Source organism: Scomber japonicus, chromosome 4 (assembly GCF_027409825.1).
Source record: "Scomber japonicus isolate fScoJap1 chromosome 4, fScoJap1.pri, whole genome shotgun sequence".
NCBI lineage: Eukaryota > Metazoa > Chordata > Actinopteri > Scombriformes > Scombridae > Scomber > Scomber japonicus.
This window is the reverse complement of record NC_070581.1, coordinates 20,321,084-20,348,112: the sequence shown is the minus strand read 5'-3', so window position 1 is coordinate 20,348,112 and position 27,029 is coordinate 20,321,084. Positions and strand designations below refer to the sequence as shown.

Here is a 27,029-nt window from a genome sequence, read left to right as displayed (position 1 = left end):
GGCTGATATGCGTATCTTACCATCAGCATTTGTTTTTATGTTAAAATTAGCACATATGAGATTTCAGCCGTAGTTAACGTGTTAGTTTTCATCATTTGTTCGACGCCAGAGGCTTTAAAAGAAATATCAGTTGACAGATTTAATTAAAATATATTATGTTTTTATCCAGTGAGCCAAAAAAAAAAGCTGAAGCTCTGATGCTAAAACCACAGACACATGCAATAGCTGCTATCCTTTAATGTGTAACTTGCTCTACAGCCACAGCACTTTTAAACTTATTATTTTCTCAGAACCAGATTAATTTAAAGGCAAAAAAATATTTTGGAGTGAAACTGCAAATCTAACAGCGAAGCCGCACAATTGCATTGTAGTTTTATGCATCTGATTGATGTGTTTTGCCACTCAAGGACTGAACTCTGTATGACAAGATGTTTTTATTGCCCAGTTTCTATAACTCAAGTGAGCAGCTCATGAGCTGTGAATACACATACAGGTTGTTGTCTTCTAGCCTAAAATCTGTGTTCATGTCACTCTTCTAAAACAGAAGAAAGGCCCTATTGGTAAGCCAACCAAGAGAAAGCATCCTCATTCTGATTTATACCAAGGAACTTTTCCAGCATGTATAGAACTGCAACCGACTAGACTGTTTGCTCTCTGGATTCTTTAGTGTTTTGTCAGCGATGATGACAATGACGTGAGGAAGGAAATATAACATGAGGGGAGTGTAATGGAGGGCCTGACATAAGAGATGTATTTGAACATGTTCATCACGGTGGTCTTGCAGGGACTTGTTATTCAAACTAGGATTCCCATGACGCACACTGAAGAGTCATACTGTATGTTTAGGAGCATCAAAGCCCCCTTGAACCGTGGAGTTCCTGTGTCTTGACAAATTTACTTCAAACAGAAATGTTCGTATTTAGTGTCCTACGGATTCCTCTCAGTCAAAATGTAGAGCTGTGTAAAAGATTATCCACACCACCTGGAAAAGACAAAGAATGACTGATTAGACATCAATACCCCATTTACACCTGGCATTAAAATACAATCTATGTCTGGATATGCAGGTTAATGCACTGTGACTGGATCAGCCTGAACACATTTGAAGAGAGTCAGGATGTCATTGTGATCGAATCTCAGTCGGGTATAAATGCAATCTGTACAGCATGACCACATTTACGGTGAAGGGGGAAAAAAATCATCCCAGTGAGTTGAAAGATCACTTAGCTCCACCTCTTCCTGCCAGCTAATGTGACAGAAGGAGTAGCTACAAATGTTCCCTATTGATTATAGATCAGTTCTTCTTTAATCTAAAATTGAAGTTAGCATTAGATGCCTGTGCAATTTGAAAATAATCTCAAAACCAAATCAGTGGCGCTCAAATGGCTACTCAACTGAATCTGATATGAAAGATATAAACTGGCCAAACTATTTCTAAAGAGAATCTCACTCAATTGATCATGCTTTTCACAGGAGGTCAATCCTTCCATAAATATACTAAGTGATTCCCACCAGAAACAGAGCAAAAGATGTCATGAAGCCTTCTTTGGTGAGTTCCCACGTGCCACCATACTCTTCCTCATCGATCTGCTGAAAGCTACTGAAGTATACATACAGGACGCCAGCGTTGATGATGCAGAATCTAATGAGGCAAACACACAAAAGATGTTCAGTTTTTAGTGATTTCTTTAATACAATCAAATATGAGTAACTGCATAGGCTCAGTGAAAGATGTACAGAATACTTACATGGCTATTCCCAGAAATCCTTTCAACGGTGCGACACCCCATATCACACCAAGGATTACTGCAATTATTTGCCGGAGCCAGTAAATCACGTCTAAGAACTCGTCCTGTAAAGATGATACAGAGAGTTCATTTAAAGAAAATGAACTGGATAAACTGAGAATAGTGTAATGATAGTAATGAAAATGGAACACCACCACACTTTAAAAGCATCAACTTGTATAAGTGAATTACAACTCCCTCTAATTCCATGTTCCTATTCTGAAGTTTACTACAAATGGAAGATTATTTTAGGAATGTGTGTGATGGAAAAGTAATGTTTCCTGTAGCTCAGCCCTCTGCTTTAGGGTTATGATTACTAACGTTAACGTATGTGACATTGCAGAGATGACCGACTGGTGTTTGGATTCATGTTAACGGTGACTATTTTACACAATTAATTGTCAAAAATGTCAACTGAACAGTCAAACCTATGATATATTATAGGGACACATACTCACCTCACTATACATATATAGACTGTAAATGTTTTATACTCTTTCGGCTATTACTATTTATTGCTTTTACTATTTTAAATATTTCTTTTTTTCATTACTGCTTTGTTGAGGAGCTGAAACCTAATTTTTACTCTCATATATTTGTTTAATGAAATGTAAAACAGAATTTGATTAGACTTGACTTGCTGGCTCCAACCTTGTGAATGTGAGGATGTGCTGCTTTTGTCTTTTGATGCATTGGTTGGTGAAAAGAAGCAATTTGAAAGATGTCACCTTGGTCTCTGGGACAATGATGGGCATTTTTCACTTTTTTACCAACTAAACAATTAGTCGACTGTAAAATATTAAACAATGTAATGTAATGTTACTATGACAATGTTTGCGTAAAACTGTAGTTGCAGCCATGTACGTTTTTCTTTTACTTTGATGTGGCAGGGATTCAGGGATTCAAACTGTTTTTATACCCTTCTTAATGTTTATGTGTCTTTAAATATATTTTCTATTCAGCTTTGTCGAGGAGCTGAAACCTAAGATTTTTATTCTTTATATTTGTGTAATGAAACCTAACAATAAAGAAATTAAATAGACTTAAATGCGAAGATGTGCTGCTTTTGCTGATTTATTTGCTGCTCTTTTGCATAACTGCAGGTTTAATATCTTTTAATTGGACAAATCAAGCAATTTAACTTGTAAAATATTATTATTAATCTACTACGATTATCTTTGCATATGACTTTAGTTGCAGCCTTGCACGTTTTAAATGCAAAAGAAATTGAAAATTAAAGAGTATTATGTGGGTTAGGGTTAATCTTATTTCCTTTACTTTGGTGTGGCAGAGATTCATAAACTCCAGCACTATTTAACTGTGGTATGTTTTCTATATTTTTTTTGGTTTTTAGCTCAAACAGTAGATCAAATTAATTTTAACGCTGTGACAGCTAGTTAGTCCATCCAAGCCAGATTAATCCTTAGCAGCACAGCTTGGTCGTCTTTATGAACACCCGACAGGACATTAGCTGCACGGACAACTTCAGGGCAATTATAGCAACTGTTTATAAGGCTAAGATTTCAAAGGGCATCTGACTGACCTTCTCCTCCCAAACAGCATTACTGTTGAAGGCTTTGCTCCATGTGGACTGTTTTACTCCCCCATTCAGCAGATGACTTTCTTCTTTCCGCTTTGAACTGCTCGTCATTCTTTGCTCTTTCTTTCGGCTTCAGACGTCTAAAAAAAATAACAAATCCAAATCTGATAACAGCTCAAGCTAGATTGAAGTATCTAGCGTTGACTAGGGGAAGAAAACTCTGCCAGATATTTGAAGGTAGGTGAAATTGTATGCTTCGCTGATCTGACAGATTTCAGACGCTTTCGTTAAAAGGTCATCAGAGCATGCGCAATACTGTTTGACCCCGGCTCCGAGCAGCCAATCAGACAGTGCGACGTTTCTGCCCCGTTGAGGCCAGAAAGGAAAACAAACTACAGCGCCCCCCAGTGTTCCGGAGGGGGGGGACAAGGACTGGAATCATTCACAGGGTTGGGAATAGATGAATTTGGAAATTTAAAATGTTACAGATTACTAGTTACCCTATTTAAAATGTATTGAGTAATGTAATTTTAAAAAATGGTGATGTGGAGGGGGTGATGGGAGGTGATGTGAATGCCTGTGTGAATGCTTTGATGGGGAGGAGGGGGTATATGGCGGTACATGAGTAGGATCATCCAATGTCAGGTTGCGTTTGTTCCACCACTGTCTGTCTTTTTACCGTATGTCTGTATTGCATGTTGTTTTGTTTTTTATTGTATGTTATTTATGCAACACTGTCCCTGTCTCCAAGATAAATTTCTCCCTAGGGAGACCAATAAAGTAACCTAACCTAACCTAACCTAGTAATTATTTCAATTACTTAATCAAAGTAATGCAATTTATGCGCAAAAGATGTAAATAGGTCTTAAAATATTTTATAGTTTTTAATATTTATTTTGACTTTTTATTGCACCATGGGAAGAGAATCCCGAACATTAGATTACTTTTCTAATTAATGTTTTCAGCTGTTAGGATAAGTGTATCCATTAAACCACCAAAATCTAAGTTCAGGTGTTTTTCATGGATACTGACATGATTTATAAGGGCGATCATTTCTTATAACGCACGATTTATCTCTCACTTGAAAATGTATTCATTAGTTCATGTAAATAAAGATATTTTATGAAAAAAGTCAAAAGTCTGACGTGCTTAATTGGTACTGGGAGACCATTTAAGCCTGTATGTGCTCCAAACAAGCCTATGTCATGATTTGTTTACAAATAATTTAAAAAAAATATATTGATTTCTCCTGAGCAAAATCTTAAAGGTCTGACTTCAGATGTAACCCCCTTTGTAATCATTAACATTTTTATATATAACTGTTATTTAATTACACATTTTTTCTCAGTAACTTTAATGCATTACAGTTAATTTATTTTGTAATTAAGTTATGTAACATTGTAACATGTAACTAGTTACTCCCTGACACTGATAATTCATAACTAGAATAATGCGCCCGTTGGGCTCTGCAGCATGTTTACTTGCCAAAAGACACATGCTCATAGATTAAAGCAGTGAGAAGAATGTATATTACAAAAAAGAAACCAAAAGGAGAACTTGCCATACAAAGGTTTAAGGATTGTTGACAGAAAATACATCTTTATATAGAATTTATATACAGCAGTGCAGGAAATGCAGACTAAATCCATGTGAGGTGTATCAAATGGGATTGCACGTGTGACTTGGTGTGGAGCTGCTCTTCTGAAGTTTTGATTCCTCTTTCGTATGTTGTTTTCCACTGCTGAGCTGCCATTCGTTGTTGACCTTAAAAGTCAGAATGTTGTCTGAAATTAGTTATACATAACCAGGAGCCACATATTGGTTATGAGCAAATGTCTTAAAGGGTTAATTGGAAAGTATGAGTACCTGTAGCTGCAGGTGTCTCCAATGATCTCTTCAGTTTCATTTGCTGTTGACTGTCCTCACGGTGCTCAGCTGTAAAGTAAATATTTCAAATGTGGCTATTATGCACTTAACAAAATGATCATTTATGAGTGAAGTAGAATCAGTTAGTAGTTTGAAAGAGATCCACACAACCAAAGTTAGTTATAGGCCATTGTAAATAAGATTGTGTATGGAAAGCAGAGAGTACCTGTAACCTGAGGTGGCTCCAATGACCTCTTTTGTCTCTTTCATTCATTTCATTCTCAGGTGACTCAGCTGAAAAGTAAATATTACAGTGCGTTTTTTATGCAGTTGAGTAGATTATAATCTATGAGTGTAATTGAGTGAGATAGTTGGTTGAAATTAGATCCAAATAACCAAAGCCATGTTAGGTCATGTGTGAATAAGACTGTGTATGTAAATTATCATCATTAATGTTGTTACTGTGGGATGAATCAGCTGGGCTAATCAGAAAGTATGAGTACCTCTAACCTGAGGTGACCCCAATGTCTTGTTCAGTCTCTTTCGCTGGCGATGGTTCTCACGGCACTCAGCTGAAAAGTAAATATTTCAAATGCGTTTTTATGCTGTAGAGTAAATTATAATCCATGAGTGTAGTTGCGTAAGATAGTTGTTTGAAATTAGATCCACATAATGTTAGGCCAAGGACATGTTAGGCCATGTGTGAATGAGATAGTGTATGTAAATGATAATTGTTCATATTGTTGCTGTGGGATGAATTAGTTAGTTAAGTATTTTATTAGTATGGTAATGCTAGCAGGTAGGTAAGAAAGAGAAGCAGCAATATGTTTATCTTTATTTGTACATTAATTGAAATACATGCATATATAGGCATGAAAGGGTTCATCAAAAAGTATGAGTACCTGTAGCCTCAGGCAGCTCCGATGACCTCTGCTGTCTCATTCTGTGGCAATTGTCCTCACAGCACACTGCTGAAAAGTCAAGACAGTTTGTTTAAATGAGATAATGCATGATGACACACCACTGGTTAACAAAGTCAATATTGATAATGGGATTTCTGAAAAATGTTTATATAGGCTATGACACACAGACTTGTAATATAGTGGACCCAATGCATGAAAAGGTTAGGCTTCACATGCATAATCACATTGTGAAGTATGATCTAGTTGCTAATGACAGTCATATGTTAAAAACAAAAATCTAAGTAACAATTTCTATATCTTGTTAAGGATGGGTGATGATAGAGGGAAAATGTGAATACTCATTACCTCAGAAAAATGTAATATTTTATGCAAGTATTGTCTGAAAAAATATATTTTCCCTTGTTTTAACCGGTGTTACACCAAAATCTGTGACCGTCAGAAATGGTGACCCGTGTTGCTGGCTCTCTGCTGAAGAAGTTGTTATAAACCTAAACTTCACTTTAACCTCAGTGGAGACCTAACGTCCCACCCTAATGTAATAGAAAGTTGAAAAGGAAATGTGTTGATTGTCGATATACTTTAAAGATATAGTGATCGTTTACTGTGCAGCTTGGCTGTTTAGTGGTAACCAACATGAATACAGGACCCTCATTCATAAACCAAAGTTTTTGTTAGGCGAGTTAATATCTAACTCTGGAACAAATGGATCTTAACCCTGAGACAAAGAAGAACATAATGCGTCAATTCATGTCGCGGAAGGATAATTTCATGGTTGGAAGGCTGTATGTGTGAGTAACTAACAAACTGTAGCTGTAGCATTAGCATTAGCATTAGCTATTGTGTGGATTGTGTTTTGTGGTTTCTTACCTGATGCGGCGTTTGGCGGCATCGCAAGTATTTTCCAACAGTGATTTTCTCTTGTTAGGCATGTTTAAAATGTCCGTGACCGTGGATAAATGGTCTCTTTCCTCCCGTCGTTCACGCCTACGTCTCTACGCATATACGTCAGGGGGTTGGCGAAATGTGAACGGACAGACGGACAGACGGAACGACAAACATCCTGCTCTCCAATTATAGATATATAAGCAACTGGTCAGCAGATCTGACTGTCCTAGATGGTACAGTCTATCTTTTGCCATGCTGTATATTATATATGTATATATATTTGGATGTGTTCTCTTTTGTTATGTTTTTTATGCAATTTTATTTAATAAGTATTATTTCAGTGGGGATCATGGGAAGGTTCCTGGGGATGGATAGGATGGGGAGGGAATAAGAGAAACAGCCCACAGTTGTGATGACAGCATGATGTACTACAGTCCTACGGTAGGCTATATGTGTGTAAGTGACTTGTTATGCATCCACCTGTAGATATAATCATCAAAAATTATTTACACATTTTATTTATTCATCTATTATCTCCCACTATATTTTATTATTTATTTGTGTATACTATTAGTGTAATGTTAGATTACTCATACGTCTCCATCAGGCACAAAACATTTATTTCCACAAACATCACATTACATTAGGGCACAATATACCTAAGGCCTAGCTAAGATAACAGATTCTTGTCATGTTTTCTGAAAAATAACTAAAAACTATGAATAAGTTGGAAAAATTGTTGCAAATTATACTAATCAGTTAATTGACTATGAATCAGCTCTACATTTTTTATCATACATATCTCAAAAGGATGCCAACAAGCAGCAAACCTAAAGCAATTACAGTGTGTATTAACTTTAATGGGACTGTGAAGTATCGTCAGTCACAGGTAACAACACTGGAAAGTCAGTCGAAACCCCCAAGATGATGACAAAAATGGAAAAACAAAAGGAAGAAAAAGGTGATAAAAGTAAATTAATAGTAAACAAATCATAAGTAAGAAAAAAATGAATTAATATACAAGATGTGATAGAAGAGTATGATTGCTGAACAGCAGATTCTGAAGGTTAAATGTGTTGTTAAACTGGTTTTCTCTCACAGCCTATGACACACAAATTTAGTGTTTTATTTAAAATGTATCTCATTCCCTCTCGGTCTTTCTATGACTCATTATCATCAGGTGGGTCACTGCTATAGTGTTTGCTTCACATGTTCAAGCATTACATAAGATATCATAAACCTGAACATGGCCTGCATGTTTTGTAGAGTAAAAAGAGAAGTTGTTCCCGACCTGGGAGTCTGAACCTCTCACAGATGTCAAAAGAAAGATTTGTGTGGGACAGGAAGGAGGAAAAATATTGTACTGCCATATAAATGTACTTTTCCCCCTTTTCTTTAATATTTGTACATTTTAGGGGAAACGGTGGAAAGTTTCAACTCTTCAGGGCTCTAACAGTTATTCAAATGAAAGAAAGTTTAGCCAAGAAAAATCACTCAACGAGGGAAGAGGGGGTCACACAAAAAGATAGGAACCATTACATGCTACAAATATGCATACAATCTTACTGCAGTTAGGCAGTTTTATAATAGAGCTGCAACCATAGACTGTAACTAACATTTTTTCTCATTTTTGATTAATCTATCAGTTACTTCCTCCTCATTAATTCATCAATTATTCGGTCCACAACCCAAAAATATTCAGTTTACTGTCACTGAAGACTAAATAAACCAGAATATATTTACAGTTGAGAAGCTGGAATGAAAGAATTGGTGGTGAATTTTATGTTGATTGTCTAATTGTTGCAGCTCTGTTTTATATTCTGACATGCAGTTTTTCTAAAATTGTAATAGTAGTAATAACCATGTCAGACATTTGTATATTTTTTATTGAGTAAACAGATCATGCTGCAGGCGTTTATGTTTTATTCAAACAAAACATTGATGAACAAATACATGAAATAATGATGTTAAACCATATGGCCATTTTATTATGTCCCTGTTCCCTGTCCCTCTTTAACCTCTAGTCTTTTGGCAGTCACTGAAATCTGTCCTTATCGTCACTGTCCAGCAGAGGGCGTCCTTATTGACGGCTTCTCTACCTTCGTCGTCTTCTGATTACCACGGTCATTATTTGAGCCAATCACCATTATTTAACCAAAACCTCTGAGTGGTCATGAGAAGATACGTGTAAATTGAATGATTTCAGGGGATTTGGCCAAAATCGATTAGCATATTTAACTGGATTACTTTCACATCCAATCTCAGTCCTAAAACCAGCTGGACAAAATAAATAATAAAATAAATGATTGACAGAAATATTTTCTTTTGAGTAATCAGATTTGATTGAAGGAAAGAAAGAGATTAGTGTTCAAAACTGTCAAAAGTAACTTGCTACTTACCACTTACTTGATACATGATAGTAGATAGATCCCATATATGCAAAATGAACCTGAAATTAAATCTAATATATATAATATATATTTTCCTGCACAAGAACATTATTGTATGAATCCTGCTGCAATATCAAATGTAACATGCTGTCAAATCTGAGTACTTATAAACAAAGTTGTTTCACACTTGCCTCTACAGTGTACATAAGATAAAGAAAGTCTAATTCAGTTTCTCTTAGGAGTCTTAAAACTGACCCACAAAGCACTGACTCATTCAGAAAGATGTGGGCGAAGTGTCATCATCTTTAAGTTGAGTGTACATCTTATCTACGTCTATATCCATATCTTTAACATGATGTGCCTGTGTTGTTTTTTACTGAGCAGGTTTTCAGTTTTTTTAAATCAGGACACACATCTTATCTTAAGATGTGCACTGTTACTTGCATTTTTGTACATTTTTGTAAAATACTGTGCACTATTTTTTGGAAAAAGCAACAATTTTACACCACGACATCAGAGCATCACTGACTGGGGCATGTTTCCATTTTTTTTAGGTAGCTGAAACAAATGCAGAGTGAACAGTCTTGCAATAAATCCTATCTTCATGAAGGTGTTAATATGAACACTTTTAGAGAAGAGTTGATTCATTTTCTCTCCAACTTTATTTTGGAGGCTGTGCTTTGTGGTACTGTTAAACAGTAATGCTTTATAATGAGACAGGTTTATTTTGTCCATTTCATTTATATCAATGAGAAAAGATTATTATAAATTAGTTTTATCCACATGTACTTAAAAAACTAGCAACTGAGTGTATACTGAAATTGGGCTAGGGTTAGGGGTTAGGGTTAGGGTTAGTTCAGCAGCTTTTACAAAAGTGACATCACTTGCAGACTACTACGTTCTACTCCTATGTAGCCTAGGAGGAATTTAAGTGTGTCTGTGCAGGGCTGGATTACCAACGGAGCATAGCCCGAAACTGCCCCAGGGCCCTGAACTTCCAGGGGCCCCGAAATGTACTTGCTTTACTTGTGTGGTTTTGTGCACCACTAAATACAATATGAAATGGATCCTGTGTTATTATACATCTTTTAGTGGGATGCTGTGTCAAAACCTTGTTCTGGCACTTTTATTATTTGAATTTATTTTGAGCTCACATGGTGCATTTTACATAAATTAAGCTGTGTTTCATCAATTGACCACAGAGAAACTGGCACATAGAAAAGCTGGAGTCACGTAGCATCCAGTACAGGAGTGCTGGTTTGCCATTACTTTGAATCTTCTGCCATCACTTGTAGACTACTTGGAGGGAACCTGGTAAAAACAAGAGCCAAACAACAATTTTTGCCCTGGGTACTCCAACCAGGTTCATTCAACATGTTGCATTTTCCCTGTGTGTGTGTGTGTGTGTGTGTGTGTGTGTGTGTGTGTGTGTGTGTGTGTGTGTGTGTTTAAATAGCTTTCATGTGTATGTCCTCTCTCTATGGGTACAATTGTTTTGTGAACTTTGATGGTTTTAATGCAGAGTAACTTTTGAGAGACTGTCTCTTTAAGAGAGGTCACCTGGGAGGGGGACAGGTATGAGTTGCTTGTACCACCATCACATTTAACCGGGACAGGTCACGGTGTTATCCCCTTTACAAAACTTGACCACGACCCCCACCCCCTCTCCCCTCCCCTTGTTATGTTGCTGGCTCAAAGTCAGGACGGGATGTCTGACTCACTTCTCTGCTCTCTGCGCGGCGGAGCTCGAGCCCTCACGCCAACACCACCGTCAGTGACGTCTGCGTCACGTGTCCGTCTCTTCCCTCGGTACGTCCGTCGTATTTTCCTCCTCTCCGCTGCCTGCTTTTTCAACACTGGAGCCACGACGAAATAAACAAGCGCAAAACAAGGGGGGGGGCGTTGTAGGGACCGGCTCTGGCTCCGGTGTCACGTTGATCACCGGCGGATGGACAGAGGGGGCTCACACCTAGAAGTTACCATCAGTGAAGCCCAGACCTCCCGTCACTCACTGGCTCCACTGAGCACGTATCACTGTAAACTTTTTTAACCCTGCGCTGCACACACTGAGCTCCGACAATAGCGAGGTGAGTGGGCTTTTCTGTGTTTCACCTTTCCCAAACTTGTGTGAGCTTTGTGGAGGTTTTTACCTCAGCGGCGCTGGCCAGCTGCATGTCGCCTGCTTAAAATGGCGACAGCCAACCGGGGAGGGGGGAGAGAGAGGGAGAGAGAGAGAGAGTAGTTTTTTTGGGGGGGCAGGGGGCTTGCCGTTTCCTCCACTCAGCTGCTTACCGGGTATGAAACATAGCTATAACGTAGACAAGCCCATTAAGTTGGGGCTCACTCCGCCTAACTTGAGCGGAAGGTGAACACGCATCATTTTCGGAAATGTTTGACGCTGCTGAGCTCAGAGACGCTACAGTCCAGCTACTCTGTCTTTGTGTCATTAAATCACAGCTATTTGCTCATATTTATTGCCACATTGTTTTCATATTGATGCTAATTAGAGGTTGTCAGTTTATATTCAAGGCAGACTGTACGCACCAGCAGATTTCCCCCAATTTTCTCCCAGTCTGTGCTATGAATGAAGAAGTTAAAAATCACTTTGACATCCCCATCAGTTATGACTAATATTGTATTAAAAGCTGTAGCCTACAAGTAATAACCTGTTACATTATTATTGTCCTGTCATGTCATGCTTTTTTGTGTGACAACAGGAAAACAGGATTTTCATAAACTGAAAGCAGAGTTCAGGTTTGATTCCTTGTTGCCCAACAGCCAGTGGTGAGTTTGTACACTGTTGTTGCCTTGGTTATCTATCCAGGGATTAGAGAAAAGCTTTCCCAGACAGCTAATTTGTGTCTGATGTCCACGTGAGTCCCAGGCGTAGACATGCTGCTTAATCCAGCCATCTATTTATCACCTGTGGTACATCATTGAGCCTGTTTACATACTATCTTTGATGATCAGAAACATGTGGGAGGTTTTCTTGGGTGTGATGAGCAAATGGTCAATAGTTTTGAATGTTTCTGTTTATTATGCCTCATGTTGCTCTATGCAGTGGTTATGCTTGAGCTCAATGGCTGTACATCTCACTGAATAGTGCCCCCCCCCCTTCCTTCTTCACCACCCACCCACCTCTTTTCTCTCTCTCTCCTCATCATGTTTAGAGTTTCACCTGACAGGAGTTGAGTTTCTCTCCGCTTTTGAAATCACATCTCAGTCTTGGATTTTTTTTTAAATCACATCTTGAGTCTGTTTTGTTTTTGCTTTACCACTTTCCTTTTTTTAAGCATGTAATGATCAGTTGATGACTTAAAGAAACTGAGCAGCTCTTTGTTTGTGTGTGCCAGTGCTTCAATGAAAAATAATGTAATCCCAGCAGTGAGTTTGGTCCCCTCTCTGTGTTGACCCCTGTAATGACATTTCACTTGCAGGTCTCTACCAAGCATGACCACAAAAACCACCTCAGAGTCAGCAGCTTATCAAGAGCCTTTTCACAATCTTGGTGGAGAGCAGAGCGATCCACTCACACATGCGGAGCTAGCAGGTTTGGGTCAGCAGCAGTAGCAGCCTCTGCTCTGCTTGGCTGGTTAACAGCTTGTGATGTCAGCCATTTTAGGTTGGACAGCACAGAGCATGGTGCTCCGCCATTTTTCTCTCCCTCCCCTCTCAGCAACCCAGTTTTAACGCATGCCCTGGCAGTGGCCACAGCAATGCAGCCGCTTGCAACCCACGCAGCCATCCGCTCCCTGACCTGAGAGCAGTCCAGATGGGACTCTGGGAGCAGATGGAAGGACACTGTATGAACACGTTCACTGAGGTTTTCTTATTGTTGCCAGCACCACTACAACCGGCAGTGGAAAGAAGTTCAGACGCTCAAAACATCTAAGCGTTTAGTTTGGTGAGTTGTCGTTGTCAGTAGTGGTATGAGTGAGTGAAACCTTGGAGTTGACTGACAGCTGGAGGTTAGCTGGATGTCTGTATAAAGTGGTAGTGAATAAAATAACTGGAGACAGAAAAAACCATGGCGATGGATTACTGTTTTGGCTCAGAGAGGAGAATGACTTTGTTTGTGTTTTGATGTAGAGTAGACTAGTAGATGGCGAAGGGGCAGACATGATAATTATCTTGAATACATTTGGAGGTAGAGGTGGTTCAGAAAGAGATAACATCTGCTAGGGGTCCAGCCCTGTTTATATACCCATGCCTCTGTTGCCTGCAGTGATTCCAGGAGCTCTGCATACCTCAGGCCGCTGCAGGCCAAACACAAGAGCCATAGAGAGCAGGGAACAGGGCATGGGCCCAGGCAGATGTCTGGACAGGGACTCGGGAACTGAGTTAACAGGAAGAGACTTCATCAGCTCTGGCCAATAGCAAGCCTTGGCGACGATGACCACACCTAGCTAGGAGACATCAACACCGCATGAGAGAGGCACTGAAATAGGAGCAGGGCAGGGACTCTCCAAATACCACTCACAGGGGTGTGTGGAACAAACAAGCCCCACTAGAGCCAGGGACTGGATGGCATAGTGTGTGTGTGTGTGCGTGTGCGTGTGTGTGTTTGTGCGTGTTTACCCACATGCATGTGCCTTTAGAGAAATGAGCTGGTGGGAGAGAGAGGGGGGGGGGGTAGGAGGTGGTTGCTATGGGGACAGTAACACACCAGTGGCGCTGCCGACCTGTCTCCCTGGGCCAAACTTGCTCAGAGAGGGAGGAGAAGAAGGCACAGAGGGAGGGGAAGCAGAAGGTGCATAGACGGGTTGGAGAAGGAGGGGGGGGGCGAGGGTGAAGAGACAGGGGGAAGTGTGGGGAAGAAACGGAGCAAACAAGGAAAGGGCTGCCTGCGCTGTACACCTATTCTCTGTCCTACTAAAGAGAACATTTGTTACACCTGTAATCTCAGCTGAGTGATGAGAGGAGTAGTTCAGTTAGCATGTAGCTACATTATGCAGCCATGCTGTAGGAATTGTAGTGTGTTGCAAGTGCTATTATTGGCCTGTACTCAGAGGATATAGCCGAGGCCTAGACAAGAGTCAGACCAGGGGATGAAAGGAGGTCATGCTGTGCGGAGCCATTGACGTGGAGTGGATAATATAGGTTATGAACCATGAGGACAAAAACATTGCCTTTGTGTCACTGAGAGATTTCTTGACTCTCACACGCAGAAAAATGGCAGCCTTGATACCTCAGTAAACAAGCCTCACACAGAGGCATGCAGGCATCCACCCCCGCACGCCACATACACACACACACACACACAACGCGAGCACACATGCGCCCCCGCCCACCCCACCCCTCTCTCTCTCTCTCTCTCTCTCTCTCTCTCTCTCTCTCTCTCTCTCTCTCTCTCTCTCCCCCCCTTCACTGTAAATCTCACAGGAAACCCACACATGCAAATGCTGACACTCATAACAGACACAAACCCACCATCCCCACATGGTCACTCAACCTATGTGCAACATTCAAATTAAAAGTTATTTGCTGACGCTCATACCAATTAGTCAACAGCTTGTCTGAGCCTGGCATTGCCAAGACATGAGCCGCTCATTTAGACTCACCGATAATAGCTCGGCTTGCGTCGTGTATTGTTTCAGATCTCACCTGTATTAGCCAGTTACTTTCCTTGCTGAGGAACAAGTTTTGTCTGCAAGATTTGTTCACACAGCTGTGGTTTTTAAATTGTTTTTCTCTTTTGGTACAGTATGATGTGAAGTGAGCCGCTTGTCAAAAATGTGCAAATGGTGGGAATTTTACACTTTGTGACATGCTGTGTGTTCACCATGTATTTTAATGTGAGTTGTTATTTTGCATGAAGCAGTAAAACGTATGTTTGTGCACACATGGACACTGAAGCTGAACTTCAGGTTACGTCCACTGGCTGAAGAGCTCGGGTTGGAACATTCCAGTCTTTGCAGCGCAGTGAAGAAGGAGGGAGGGAGGAAAGCACTGTGTGATTGTAGTTTGGAGCAGGGGGGGGGGGGGGTGTGTGTTGAAGAGTGGGGGTTGGCGTGGTGGGGTGATTGGAGGGGGGTATCAGGGAGGAAAAATTCCTCACTGAAACACCTCAGTGCTTCCTCCACGACAGTTAACACCCCTCCTTCCCTTTGCCTCCTCACCCCAAACCGGCTGCCCATCCCCCACAATCCTCTCCCGTTCGCTCTCCCTCTCCTCTCCTCTTCTCTACACTCGCCTGCCCACCCACACCCAACAGAACCACGTGATGGATGGTTGAGACTGCCCACCCATAAGCCTTTGTGTTGGTCATGTGACCAGCCTGCCTTGGCAGAGCGGTGCCCCCTGATGCAGAACTGAATGGCAGGGGAGTAGGAGGGGTGCACAACAGCCCAAGCCAAGGGCAGTTACTCTCTCTGGGGGGTGCATGAGGGAACAAGGGGCATCACGTTCCCTCCACAGTAGCAAACTTCATTTGCCTGTTAACCCCTCACTCTCCTCTCCAGCCTACTGCTAAAGAAACTGGCAGGGATAACAAAGCTAATTTGCAGTGAAGCTAATTAAGTTTTCACCAAAGTCTTAATGGAGAATCAAACTACTGCTTGATGCTGAATTTTCAGAGGAACTGCACATGAAGTTATGAAAAGTCTGGACTCAAACTAGAACTGAGTTTGTGGGCTTTTGAATGCAGCAGAAAAGTGACCTCTGTACATCTTCGCTAAGTTACTATGTGAAAGGGTATCTTTCACACCCCAGCTCTGTGAGGGTTAACTGGGCTTTGAGCTAATGTACCATGACCTTTCTGCAGCAAAGGGTGTGTGTCTGTGTGTGTCTCTGTGTGTGTGTGTGTGTGTGTGTGTGTGTGTGTGTGTGTCTGTGTGTGTGAGAAAGATCTTTTGCGGTTGAGTAAGTTATACTTGATGGGAGAAGGGTAGGTTTATTGTATGATGATACTGAATTGGTGTGTACTGCTCATTTGACAGAGATGGCAGTTCTGTAGCAGCATTGTGCACGAAGGGCTTATGCATTTGTATAAAACTTGTCTCAGACATGTTTAAAATCTGCACAAAACTGCTCTGTTGGTGCATAGATAGGGTACAACTATTTTAGATTTGGGCTGCCAGAAACCTGTACTTGGTCTGCAGAACTGTCTTTGAATGGGGAGGGGCTGAACTTTTGTGTTTTCCTGTTGAATTTACGTGAGCCGTTGAACTTTTGTGAGCTTTGCCTTCTCTGTGCGTGAGATGTCATGTCGGTGCAGAGTGATTGGGAGAGTAATTGCCCTAGAGCTGTCCTCTCAATACTGTATCACTACCTCTCTCATCAGAGGGAGGCAGTGAAGGAAGGAGGGAATGAGGGAGAAACTCCTCCACAGGAAGCTTCGCCATTTTGTATGGAGAAAAGGGATCTAGAAGTGAAGTGAAAATTCACATTCACAAAGATTCCCACTCTAATGCAAGTCTGTGTGTGTCCGTTGTCAGGCGAGAACGCCATCTTCCTGAGGAACATCTGTTGAACCTCCCACTTGTACAGTTGTGAGGTAGACCTTATCATTAGCAACCTATTCACAAGTGAGTATTTCTATAGCAATCTTTGGAAAGGTGTTCAGTGACGCTACATAGGCTCTGGATTAAAAAAAAATACAGAATGTGCTCTCTCTGTGGGGGTGTGTCTGAACGAGGGGAAGTGAGACAGAGTTGCGTGGGGGAGGGGAAAGAAGGGGGTAGGACAGGAGCTCTCCCCAAAAGCCTTTAGTGAAGAAGCAGACTGAGCGTGTTTGAATGCCATCATAAAAGAGATAGCCTTGAGTTTCATGAGGTAGGATAGTTGAAGAGCATGCTTGCTGTTTTTTAAAAGAAAGACTTGCGAGCAACACTGAATTTTAAGAGCTTCAGCTAAATCTTTTCACAAGACTTTATCATTACCTGCACTGTTGATATTTTACCTGGAGATGTCCAGCTCTGCACTATTTTCATGCCGCTAAGGAGAAACTGGCTTGTACTACATTGAGTAAGATATCCTGTCTCATTTCTTCTTGTCACAATCTACTTTCTCCTTCCTTTTTATTCCTCATTTGTACATGAAACTAAAATTGTATGCAAAAAATCCAACAAATTGCAGATGTATTGAACTAAAACGTGCTCTCCTTTCTCTTTTTCAGGCTTTCCCTCTAAACTGCAGTGAGATCTACAAGTGGACCTATGGACATGTCCCACCATCCCCCCCCACCCATGCCTGGTCTATAGTCCACCAGAAACGACCCATATTCTCAGTCACACCTCACTCTTAGCCATTTGACCAGCCCTCCCCACCCTGCGGTCACATCATGGCCAGCAAGAGGAAGTCTACAACTCCTTGTATGATCCCCAGCAAGGTCGTACGCTCAACAGAGGAGGTCGAGCAGGACTCCCCTGTTCTTCTCCGCCAATCCAGGATTTCTGGAGGAGGCAGACTTAGCCCCTTAGAGCCAGGAGAGTCTTCCAGACCACAGGCGGGGGATGCTGTCAAAGACGGTGCTGGTACTTACACCTGTAAGCCTTGTAACTTTGAAACCCATGACCTTAACTTGTTCTTGGATCATGTGTACACGGGGCACCCAGACTTTCGTGCAGATCCCAGCTTCTTTTGCGTGAGCTGTGGGGTTTCAGCACCTAAATTTGAAGGGCTGGCTTTGCATAATGCCAGGGTTCACCCCAGCACGTTAAACACCACTCTGCAGCTGAGGAAGAAGGACAGGAGGGTGGTGGTGGAGCAGAATCTCGTGACTGGGACAGAGACTGGGAAAGATAATGAAATTTCCATCACCAAAACTCCAATCATGAAGATGCTGAAGGGCAAATCAGAGCCTAAAAGGATAGTAGTGTCTCACCCAGGGTCTGACGAGCCTTCATCAGACCCACACTCTATCTCTGCGTCCAGAGACACTGACAGGAAAGAGACTGCAGCCGTGACAGTCACCCATGTCCCCACAATAGTCCACAATGGAACGACCAAGGTCACTGTGCCCTCAGCAATCCAGATAGTAAACGGCTCTGGAGCGTTACCGATGCTCAAGACCCCCATCACACAGGTACATTGCACTTCTTTCTGTCTCTTAGTTTGGCTGCATTGGAATACTTTGTTTAGATTTTACTTAAATTGGTGAATTGGAATCTTTCATGCAGATTATTTTAAATAATTAAAAAAAAAAACTCCTTCTAGGTTGTCTCCGTTGTTCAGAGCAGAGGTCTTCACCAGTCTGCTCCCATCACTGTCTCCTCAAATATTTCTTCATCTCACTCTTCTTCCAAGAATCTTCCCAAGGTAATTAGTTTTATTATATTTTATATATTATTCCACTGTTATGAGGATTAACATAATTGGATAAATAATAATTAATATACTAATTGTTCCTTCTTGCCTTCCTTCATTTTTCCCTCCCAGGTGATGATTCCGTTAAGCAGCATCCCTACCTACAGTGCCTCCATGGACTCCTCTTCCTTCTTGAAGACTTCCTTCAGTAAATTCCCGTACCCCACCAAGGCCGAGCTCTGCTACCTGACTGTGGTCACAAAGTACCCTGAAGAGCAGATCAAGATCTGGTTCACCGCCCAGAGGCTTAAACAAGGCATCAGCTGGTCCCCTGAGGAGATCGAGGAGGCAAGGAGGAAAATGTTCAACACTATCATCCAGACTGCACCCTCCAGCTCGCAGAGCCAGACCCAGAGTCACCACAGCCCAGCACAACACACAATCACAGTTCTGCCTGCTTCGCTGGGGGCCGCTGGGATCCCTCACATCCTGCAGGGCTCTCTTGTCAGCCAAGGGGGGGTAATTGTCACACAGCCTGTAATGGCAAACGGTATTCAGGTCAGCAGTGCTCCTGTGGCACTGGCTGTCACACCTAAGCCCCAGGCAGCAGCTCGCCCCATGATGCAGGCCCGTCCTGCTGCAGCCCTGGTGGCAGATAAAGGCATCAGCATGGTGGTGGGAACGGTGGGCAGTAGCAGTACAGGGAGCAACATCATGACCAGCAGTAATAGTAGTAGGAGTGGGGGAGGAGGCACTAGCAGTATTATTAGTAGCAGTCAAGCCAGTGTCATCAACCTTAGTCTAGGAAACAGTAATCATAATAATGCAAAGGTTAGCAGTGTCAGTGGTAGACACAGCAGTGCTCACGTAGATTCCAGCGACAAAAGCAATAGTTATGTTACCAGCCATTCAAATTCTGCAAAAGGCAGCAGTGACAGTAAGAACACTGATACCAGCAAAGCCAGCAACACCAGCATCGTGCAGAGTGACAACAAAGTAACCACAGACAGCAAAAAGACCACAGACAGCAAACCGAACAGCAGCAGCAAAGCAGGCAGTGACGGACAGAAGAGCAAAGACACTAACGGTAGCAGCAACAAAAATAACACAACAAGCACAAGCACAGATGATGTCTACTCGGCCGCAAGTGACTCGCCAAACATCAAAATGGAGGACGCTTCCTCCCCCGCCTCCAAATCTTCATCTCCCTCTCCTGCTTCAAGCAGCACGCCCGGCTCCCGGACACCTGTTAACGCATTCCTGGACCACGGCTTTTACAAGGGGAAGAAGTCTCAGGAGCAGCTCAATGCTCTGAAGGATAGTTTTCAGGTCAGCCAGTTTCCCGACCAGGAGGAGGTGGACCGCCTCATTGCTCTGACGGGGCTCACAGTACGAGAAGTCCGCAAGTGGTTCAGTGACAGGCGCTACCACTTTCGCAACCTTAAAGGTACGCGCTCCAGCACAGGGGGACAGAATAAGACTGGAACAGGAGCAGGGAACAGTTCAGGTACACCAGGGAGCAGTGCCGCCGGCCTAGCCAACCCTGTTGATCTGTCTGAAAGTAGCAGCAACTCTGGTGCAAAAACACCCCAGCACAGCTCTGCACCTCTGAGCCCGACTGCAACACAGACTCCCACCTCACCCACCACACCTTCTCGCCGACTCCCCAGACCACCTTCTCCTGATTTCACAGCTATCCGCTACAAGGAGAGAGAACCCCACCAGGTGAGACTTAGAGTGTGACATTTGTTTGACTAAATGTTGTTGATGTGATCATTCCTCCAGTTTATTTATTTATGTTGTTATTATTATGTTATTATGTTATTATGTTATTTCTATGTTGTGTTTAGGTAAAGGCGCTAGAGGCCAGCTTTGCCCGAAACTCTGACCCATCAGGAGAGGAAGTGGACAGGCTGCGATCTGAGACCAAGATGACCAGAAGGGAGATCCATGGCTGGTTTGCAGAGAGGAGGAAGAGAGTGGCTGCTGAGAAAAAGAAAGAGGAGGCAAAGCGGGCGTTGAGAGAGGAGGAGGAGGGGGAGATGGACGTTGATGGAGAGGAGCGTCAGAAAGAGGACGGTTCAGGAGAGCTGAAAGTTAACCCCATCAAAATAAATCTGAAGATGCTGAAGGTGACGGAGGCCAATGGCAAACCAGAGGGTGAAGGGTTAGATAGTACTTCTATATCCCTTCTATCCAGCAGCACACCAGCCTCCTCCCCAGGCCCCACCCCGTCCTCCACCCCCAAACCATCCCAGTCCTCCGCCCCAGTGCCCAAACCATCAAACTCCCCCAAACCCACGTCTGTCCGAGGTAAGAAGACGGCAGAGCAGCTGCACCTGCTCAAACAAGTCTACTCCCGGACCCAGTGGCCCAGCGCCTCTCAGTACGATGAACTGATCTCAGCTACCGGACTGCCCAGACCTGAAGTAGTGCGCTGGTTCGGAGATTGCCGTTACGTACAGAAGAACGGACAGCTGAAGTGGCTGGAGTCCTACCAGAATATGGCTCTGGAGGAAGACCTTCAGAAGGGAAACACACAGATCCTCCAGGCCCACCTCGATGTTCGTGGCAGCCAGGAGGAGTCACAGGTACTGACAACCAGCAGCATTTATAATAGCACCATAAAAATCTACCCTGAATAAAGGTTAACACATTGTTGGGGCAGAACAGTCAGTTCCTCCAAGCGAGTGAAACCTGAGAAACAGAGGATCCGTGCAGCTGCGGGATAATGGGATGTTTGAGTGATGTAATGAATCTTAACACTCAGTTATGTTGATGTTAGCTAACTGCTCTGAAGGAGAAAATGTACTTGTATCCAAAGAAACAGGTCGCTTCAGGAAAGTGCCTCTTGTTGACACACTGACACTGTACCTTTTTTAAGAGGTTTGAGAAATGCACTTTCCCTAACCAGTTCAGTTGTTTTCTTTGTGAATCATGGAGGATATTTTTGAGCTGACATGCAAACAACTCTGTAGCTGCATAAATGATTGAAAGCTATTTTTTTCACTTCCTAATTGCAAGTGTGTTATCAGGGGCAACAGATCTTCCTTAATTGAGCGCAGTAAATCAACTCCCAGCTTTTTTAACTGATTGATTTTGATAGCTTATGTATTTTTTGTACAGTTTGAAACTAATTATTTACCAGTTTTGGTGGCTATGTTTTGTGGATGTCTGTGTTTTACTGACAGTAAATAAAAACATAAGTTTTAACCAGCTAACGTCAAAAACACATTCTTAAATAGCATCATTTTCAAGATACACTGTTTAAAAGGGAAAAAGGTCTTCCACTTTGTGCTTGACTAAAGCTACTTTACACTTTTTACACTGTAATTGCTTAGAGGACTGTGTACTGGATCATAAAGACACCTGGAAGCTCCTTGTTTGCAAAGAACCAAAGTGTTTGTCAAGCTTTCAGCTGAAACAAGGTGTTCAAGAGAGTGTTTGTTCATTAAGTGGAACATTGAAAAAAAAAAACTTCCAATGTGGCCAAGTGAGATCTCTGTATTTGACATGGATACTTTGGTAAGATCAGATCAACTCATGTTAACAGGAATTTATAGTGCAAAACATGCATGGTATAAGATAAGACAACTAAAAATAAAAAAACACTATAAACAGTATCAGTATGAGCAAGTAGCAAGTATTAAAGTAGAAACAGGCACTAAATGCACCATTGAGAAATGAACACTTTAATTAAAGTAGGTCAAGTCTTTGTGTGTTTGCACCTCTTTAGATGGAGGTCAGGATGGTTCAACAAGCTGTGAAGAAAGTGTTGTAGAGTGGTAACAGAGAAACAAATAGTAGTTTCTGACATGGTAATACAGTCTCTGTTTGATGGATTGACACCATGTATCCCATTAGTACAAACATTAATATCCAGTATTGACTTTGCCTAATGCATCCAAGCGTCATTCTGGCTACCTTTTTTAGGTTTGGATGATTAGAGTATTACTAAGTAAATTTGCACGTATATAAAATTCATGTAGTTGGTTGGTTCATATTAAACAAACGCAAACCTAAAATATAAAGAGTGCTTTATTGCATTCTCTGGTTGAAAGTGTCTGTGTTTCAGAGATGTCACGGTGTCCTGGAGTACAACTTTTAAGCCATGTTAAGTGATTGTTAACAGAAAGTAAAAAAGGAAATCTATCTCTCCATAAGGCAAGCATTCATTTATACATGAGTAAGTTGGATGAGTCTTAAAAACTAAGAAATGTAAAATCTTTCATGCGACACGTTCAATGTTTTCTCTTCACTATTTGTACAATTACAGATGTCAGTGGTAGAAAATAAATGTTACATTGGTTGGTCTGGAATGTACTGCACTGGAATATAAATTAGTAGTTTTAAAAGGTATGAATACGCAAAGGTGTAAATGTGTGTGTGTGTGCGTGTAAATATTTACATCTATAATAGAGTTCAGTTGGTAGTAGGTGTGACACGTAGACTCTAGATACCAGCAGTGGAGTGCTATGGCTGCTGTACATGCTGCTGTGCATTTTAGTCTGATTACATCCATTGTTCTAATTAACAATAGTATAATTAGTGTTACTCTCTTGATAGTGTTTTCACACTTTAGCTAACAGGTTTTTCTCTCTGCACAGCTGCAGGAACTGGCTCAGGCTAGCGGTTTGACACCAGACTTGGTGCGACATTGGTTCTCCACCAAGGCGTCTTTGCCTCAGACGGAACAAACTGGTGCCGCTCATATGAAAGGACCAAGACCAGTCGCACCGAGCTCACCCACCGAGCCACACACAACAGGATCCTCCCCTTTGGAGCCACAGACAGAAGGGGGGAAGGAGGAGAAAATGGAGGAGCCTGTGCTTGGTGTTACAGAGGAAGAAGAAGAAGACGAGGAGGCCAATGCTGACAAGACTGTGAATCCTACTAAAGGTAGTCTTCATGTCTGCAGGAGAGAAATAATAAAGTCTCACTAATACTGAGCAAGGAAGCTAAAACATATTGTTTCTAGACCTGTTGTAAATAAAATGAAATAAAAATATGGGTAACTATTTTCAGTAGTTTTTCAGTGTTCTTGGCAGGTGGAAAACTGGTGATTAAATGGTGATAAATCGGGATATGTAATCCAGAAATGTGAACGTGGAACATACAAGCACACATAATGCTCATAATTATGAGTAATGAGGCCTACAGTGAGGTGTGTCTGACAGCAGCACACTGTTTATAATCATGAAAGAAGTGTCTACTGTAGACAAGCAGGAGCGTGTTGTCCGGGTTGACGTATTTTTAATTTCCCTTCTTTTTTTGGGCTTTTGTTTAATTGCTACAGGAACAGATTGAAGAGGCCTTTTGTTTGTGGATGGAGTTTACAACGCAGGTGGTCTTTGTGCTGGGAGTCTGAGGAGAAGACGGCAGATGCGGTTGTAACAGGATCACGGGATGGAAACGGGCCTTGAAACCATCCCCACCCATCCCTCTCTCCTTCTCGCCCACATCCCTAGAGAGGTAGGCATGACCTCCCCCGCTATGTGAGATGGACGATAAAAGCCACTAGCCCCCTCTCCACCTCCCAAATCCATCCATCCAACCATCCACCCCCCTATGTTCCTCCTCCTGTTTAGTCTACTTCTCCGCTACCACACTCTTGCCCTCTCCAATATCCTCCCGTCCACCATTTTCCCTTTTTTTAGAAGGAAGTTCCAGTAGAGACTGTGTGCAGGAGCGGAGGTGGAGGGAGGGTTCTGCCTGCTGTGATGGGAGAAAGGAAGGAAAAAAAGAGGAGGAAGAAGAGGAGGGGAGAGGAAAAAAAGGAGAACATCTCAGCAGATCAGGGGGTGGGGGTTGGGTTTGAACACTTATCGACCAAGCCAACCCTCAGACGAGGATCGGTGGAGTGTTGACAGACTTGTTTGTTTTGGGGTATGGAATACTGCACAGCTCTTTGCTACAGGGTGTTTGCCAAGGCCTTATAGTAAAAAAAAAAAAATCCTTCTTTCTCATTTGTGTCATCTTCATACTCCTTTTTCTACCAACATGCACTCATTCACTTTGAATTCACGTTCGCAGCTTACCTTAAAATGTGCTAGCTAGGCTGTTCATAGCGTCTCATGTGAACCGCAGCACTGATGTTCATTTGATCCTGTCTTGATGATATTTTCTGGACATCTCTTTGTACTTGCTTTCCATTTCTTATCTGTACATAACTTTTGGTCAAAATAGGACATAAAAAGCGACTGGTCATCCAAAGAAGGCAAGCACCCTGTTGTGTCTGAACAGAAAAAAAGTGACACAATATATTAGACTATGGAATCTTGTGTTTGTTGTAGCATCAAGTGCTTCTTTACGTCACCGACGTGTACGTACATTTTGTTTTTATGGAACTTTCTTACGAGATAAATTTGACTGTAAAAGAACTGTGAACTTTTACCAGAGTTCCATACTTAGGCTTGATGTATAATTTTTACAGATGGTATTTGCAGAATAAACAGAATGTAATAAACTTGTGGCTTCGAGTGTCATTGGCCTGAATCGTCTCGGTAAAGTCTTCCACATGGTGTAAAATGTACTGGAGGAGGAAACTGAAGATATTCTCACTTCTGCTTGAACTTGACTATAAACCAAAGTAATGCAGTTAAAGGCTGCAGCTAATGATTATTTATCTGCTGATACTTTAATAGAGTTCAGTAAAATGTCAGACAGCATGATAACAATGAATAGTAGTGCATTTGGATGTTTGTTGCATATCACTCCACATTTCTGGTGAGTCTAATAATGCACAAGATGCAATAAAGTGCAGGAAAAGAGTGATAATCACATTTTCCTAAGGTCAAAGGTGATGTCATTCACACTGTTTAGGTCAGATTGACTCAGACTCTTTTTACCTGAGATTTTATGACTTTTCCTGAAGTGACCCAGAATACAAAAATTTAACTTTTTTGACTTTTTGGATTGTTTTTGTGCAGCTGATGTATATTTTACATGTGTAATTTGATCCGTACATTTTCCAAAAATTCAAATATCAGCATCAAAAATGAATTCTGTGCATTCATTGAAATCATTAATGGCTGTTTATAGTCTCTTGTTTTAGGTTAAGTGTTTTCTCCATAAATAAATGGTGTAAAACCTACTGAATACACTCTGCTCTCTGAAAGCTTAATTAAGGATTAACCACTGATAAGCTGTTTATGAAATATAGACTTGTGGTTCAGAAGCTTCATATAGAGGCTAATTATGAGGGGATGTTGTGAATGGTCAGAATATGAACAGTATTGTCAGGAGTGAAAATCACTTCTTTAGACCACAACCCAAAGAAATACATTTGACTTGTATAAGAAAGAAAGACAGCAGCTAAGGGGCTTTGGCAAAAGTGATATTGCTTGAAAAAGGGAAAAAAATGTCAAAGTAGTTGCAGTTTAATTTTTCTATCTATGTTTTGGCACTTAAACATTTTATGCAACCTGCTGTGTGGCTGCTTTTAACACCTCAGACTGAAACTGAGGCATCCTTCCTGTGGTACAAGATCACAAGATAATGAAACCAACTACTATCTTGTCACCATCGCAGTCGACATTTAACGTGAGAATAAACCTAATGCACCTAATGGATGCAAAGAAAATAAGACAGTAGTGTAAAGTAGTAAGTATTTTATTTACTTTTCAGGCTTGAATATGTTTCATATGAAAGGCAAAAATAAAATGAATACTTTTCCTCTCCATAGTTTTAGGCACATTACAGAAAGGCGTTTGTAAATGAGACCATCAGTAACAAAACAGACAAGATTGGAGAAAAAAAAAAAGAAAAAGAAAAAAGATACATGACACTTAGAGGCCCTGCACACCCACACAGGTGTTGTTTGTTATTCTGTCCGATGCAAACCTCTGTACAGGTTGGTAGGAGTTTCCTTACATCCCCCAAACAACATGTAGTTCAAACAATCAAAGGTGAGTTATCCAGGTACAGCAAACTAAACAAGAGAGTCAAGGATCTGTCAGTCAAGTACAGTCCATGCATGTTTGTACAGTGCCGAGAGATCCCATCAGTCAAAATAAGTGAGAACACCTGTGTAGGTGTACTGTGGCTGTGCAGGGGCTTTAAGCTCAGCAGGGCAGGTGAATGATGTGGCTTTAATGTGATGTGTATGCAGACGGAGGCACGTAGACATTAGCAGACAGGTCAGCAATAAGAGTAATGCAGCATTGAAAGGGAGAGCTCTCCAAAAAGGACCATTCGTGAGACAACAGGAGGAAAAAAATGTAATATGGGGGAGCTTTGGGATTAATACTGGGGCCGCAAACAACAAGATGATAACAATTTTTGGTGAGACCTCAAGTATTCACTCCTGTCCCTGCTTTTACCACAACTTAATCATACCATATGGCTTAGGTGTGTCTCAGTGGTCAAACACTGAGTGAGAATACTGAGTTTA

At 41.7% G+C, this 27,029-nt stretch overlaps 2 protein-coding genes across 3 annotated transcripts; one reads left to right on the top strand and one right to left on the bottom strand.

Annotated features, from left to right (window-relative positions):
* Positions 1-419: 419 nt before the first annotated feature.
* Positions 420-3,629, bottom strand: rab5if (RAB5 interacting factor). The gene is made up of 4 exons (XM_053318150.1): positions 3,331-3,629; positions 1,749-1,852; positions 1,513-1,642; positions 420-982 (listed from the first exon to the last, which is right to left on the bottom strand). Exons 1-4 carry the CDS (start codon positions 3,436-3,438, stop codon positions 941-943), a joined length of 384 nt encoding a protein of 127 aa, XP_053174125.1. The 5' UTR covers positions 3,439-3,629; the 3' UTR covers positions 420-940.
* Positions 3,630-11,219: 7,590 nt separating this feature from the next.
* On the top strand, positions 11,220-24,193 carry zhx3b (zinc fingers and homeoboxes 3b). 2 transcript variants are annotated; one of them, XM_053317467.1, is made up of 7 exons: positions 11,220-11,478; positions 17,508-18,416; positions 18,548-18,649; positions 18,770-20,362; positions 20,488-21,228; positions 23,245-23,536; positions 23,934-24,193. In XM_053317467.1, exons 2-7 carry the CDS (start codon positions 17,673-17,675, stop codon positions 23,942-23,944), a joined length of 3,483 nt encoding a protein of 1,160 aa, XP_053173442.1. In that variant the 5' UTR covers positions 11,220-11,478; positions 17,508-17,672; the 3' UTR covers positions 23,945-24,193. The 2 variants fall into 2 exon arrangements, with proteins under 2 accessions (XP_053173442.1, XP_053173443.1); XM_053317468.1 differs by lacking the exon at positions 11,220-11,478 and adding an exon at positions 17,128-17,356.
* The last annotated feature ends 2,836 nt before the right edge of the window (positions 24,194-27,029 follow it).

What these genes read in the sequence shown, in the direction of transcription:
- rab5if (XM_053318150.1), bottom strand. Translation starts at nt 3,438, where the DNA reads ATGACGAGCAGTTCAAAGCGGAAAGAAGAAAGTCATCTGCTGAATGGG. An exon ending in GGATTTCTGGGAATAGCCAT is followed by an intron (nt 1,643 to 1,748) that starts GTAAGTATTCTG and finishes TTGCCTCATTAG; the next exon opens with ATTCTGCATCATCAACGCTG. An exon ending in CATCTTTTGCTCTGTTTCTG is followed by an intron (nt 983 to 1,512) that starts GTGGGAATCACT and finishes TGTCTTTTCCAG; the next exon opens with GTGGTGTGGATAATCTTTTA.
- zhx3b (XM_053317467.1), top strand. Translation starts at nt 17,673, where the DNA reads ATGGCCAGCAAGAGGAAGTCTACAACTCCTTGTATGATCCCCAGCAAG. An exon ending in CTTCCAAGAATCTTCCCAAG is followed by an intron (nt 18,650 to 18,769) that starts GTAATTAGTTTT and finishes TTTCCCTCCCAG; the next exon opens with GTGATGATTCCGTTAAGCAG. An exon ending in AGGAGAGAGAACCCCACCAG is followed by an intron (nt 20,363 to 20,487) that starts GTGAGACTTAGA and finishes TGTTGTGTTTAG; the next exon opens with GTAAAGGCGCTAGAGGCCAG.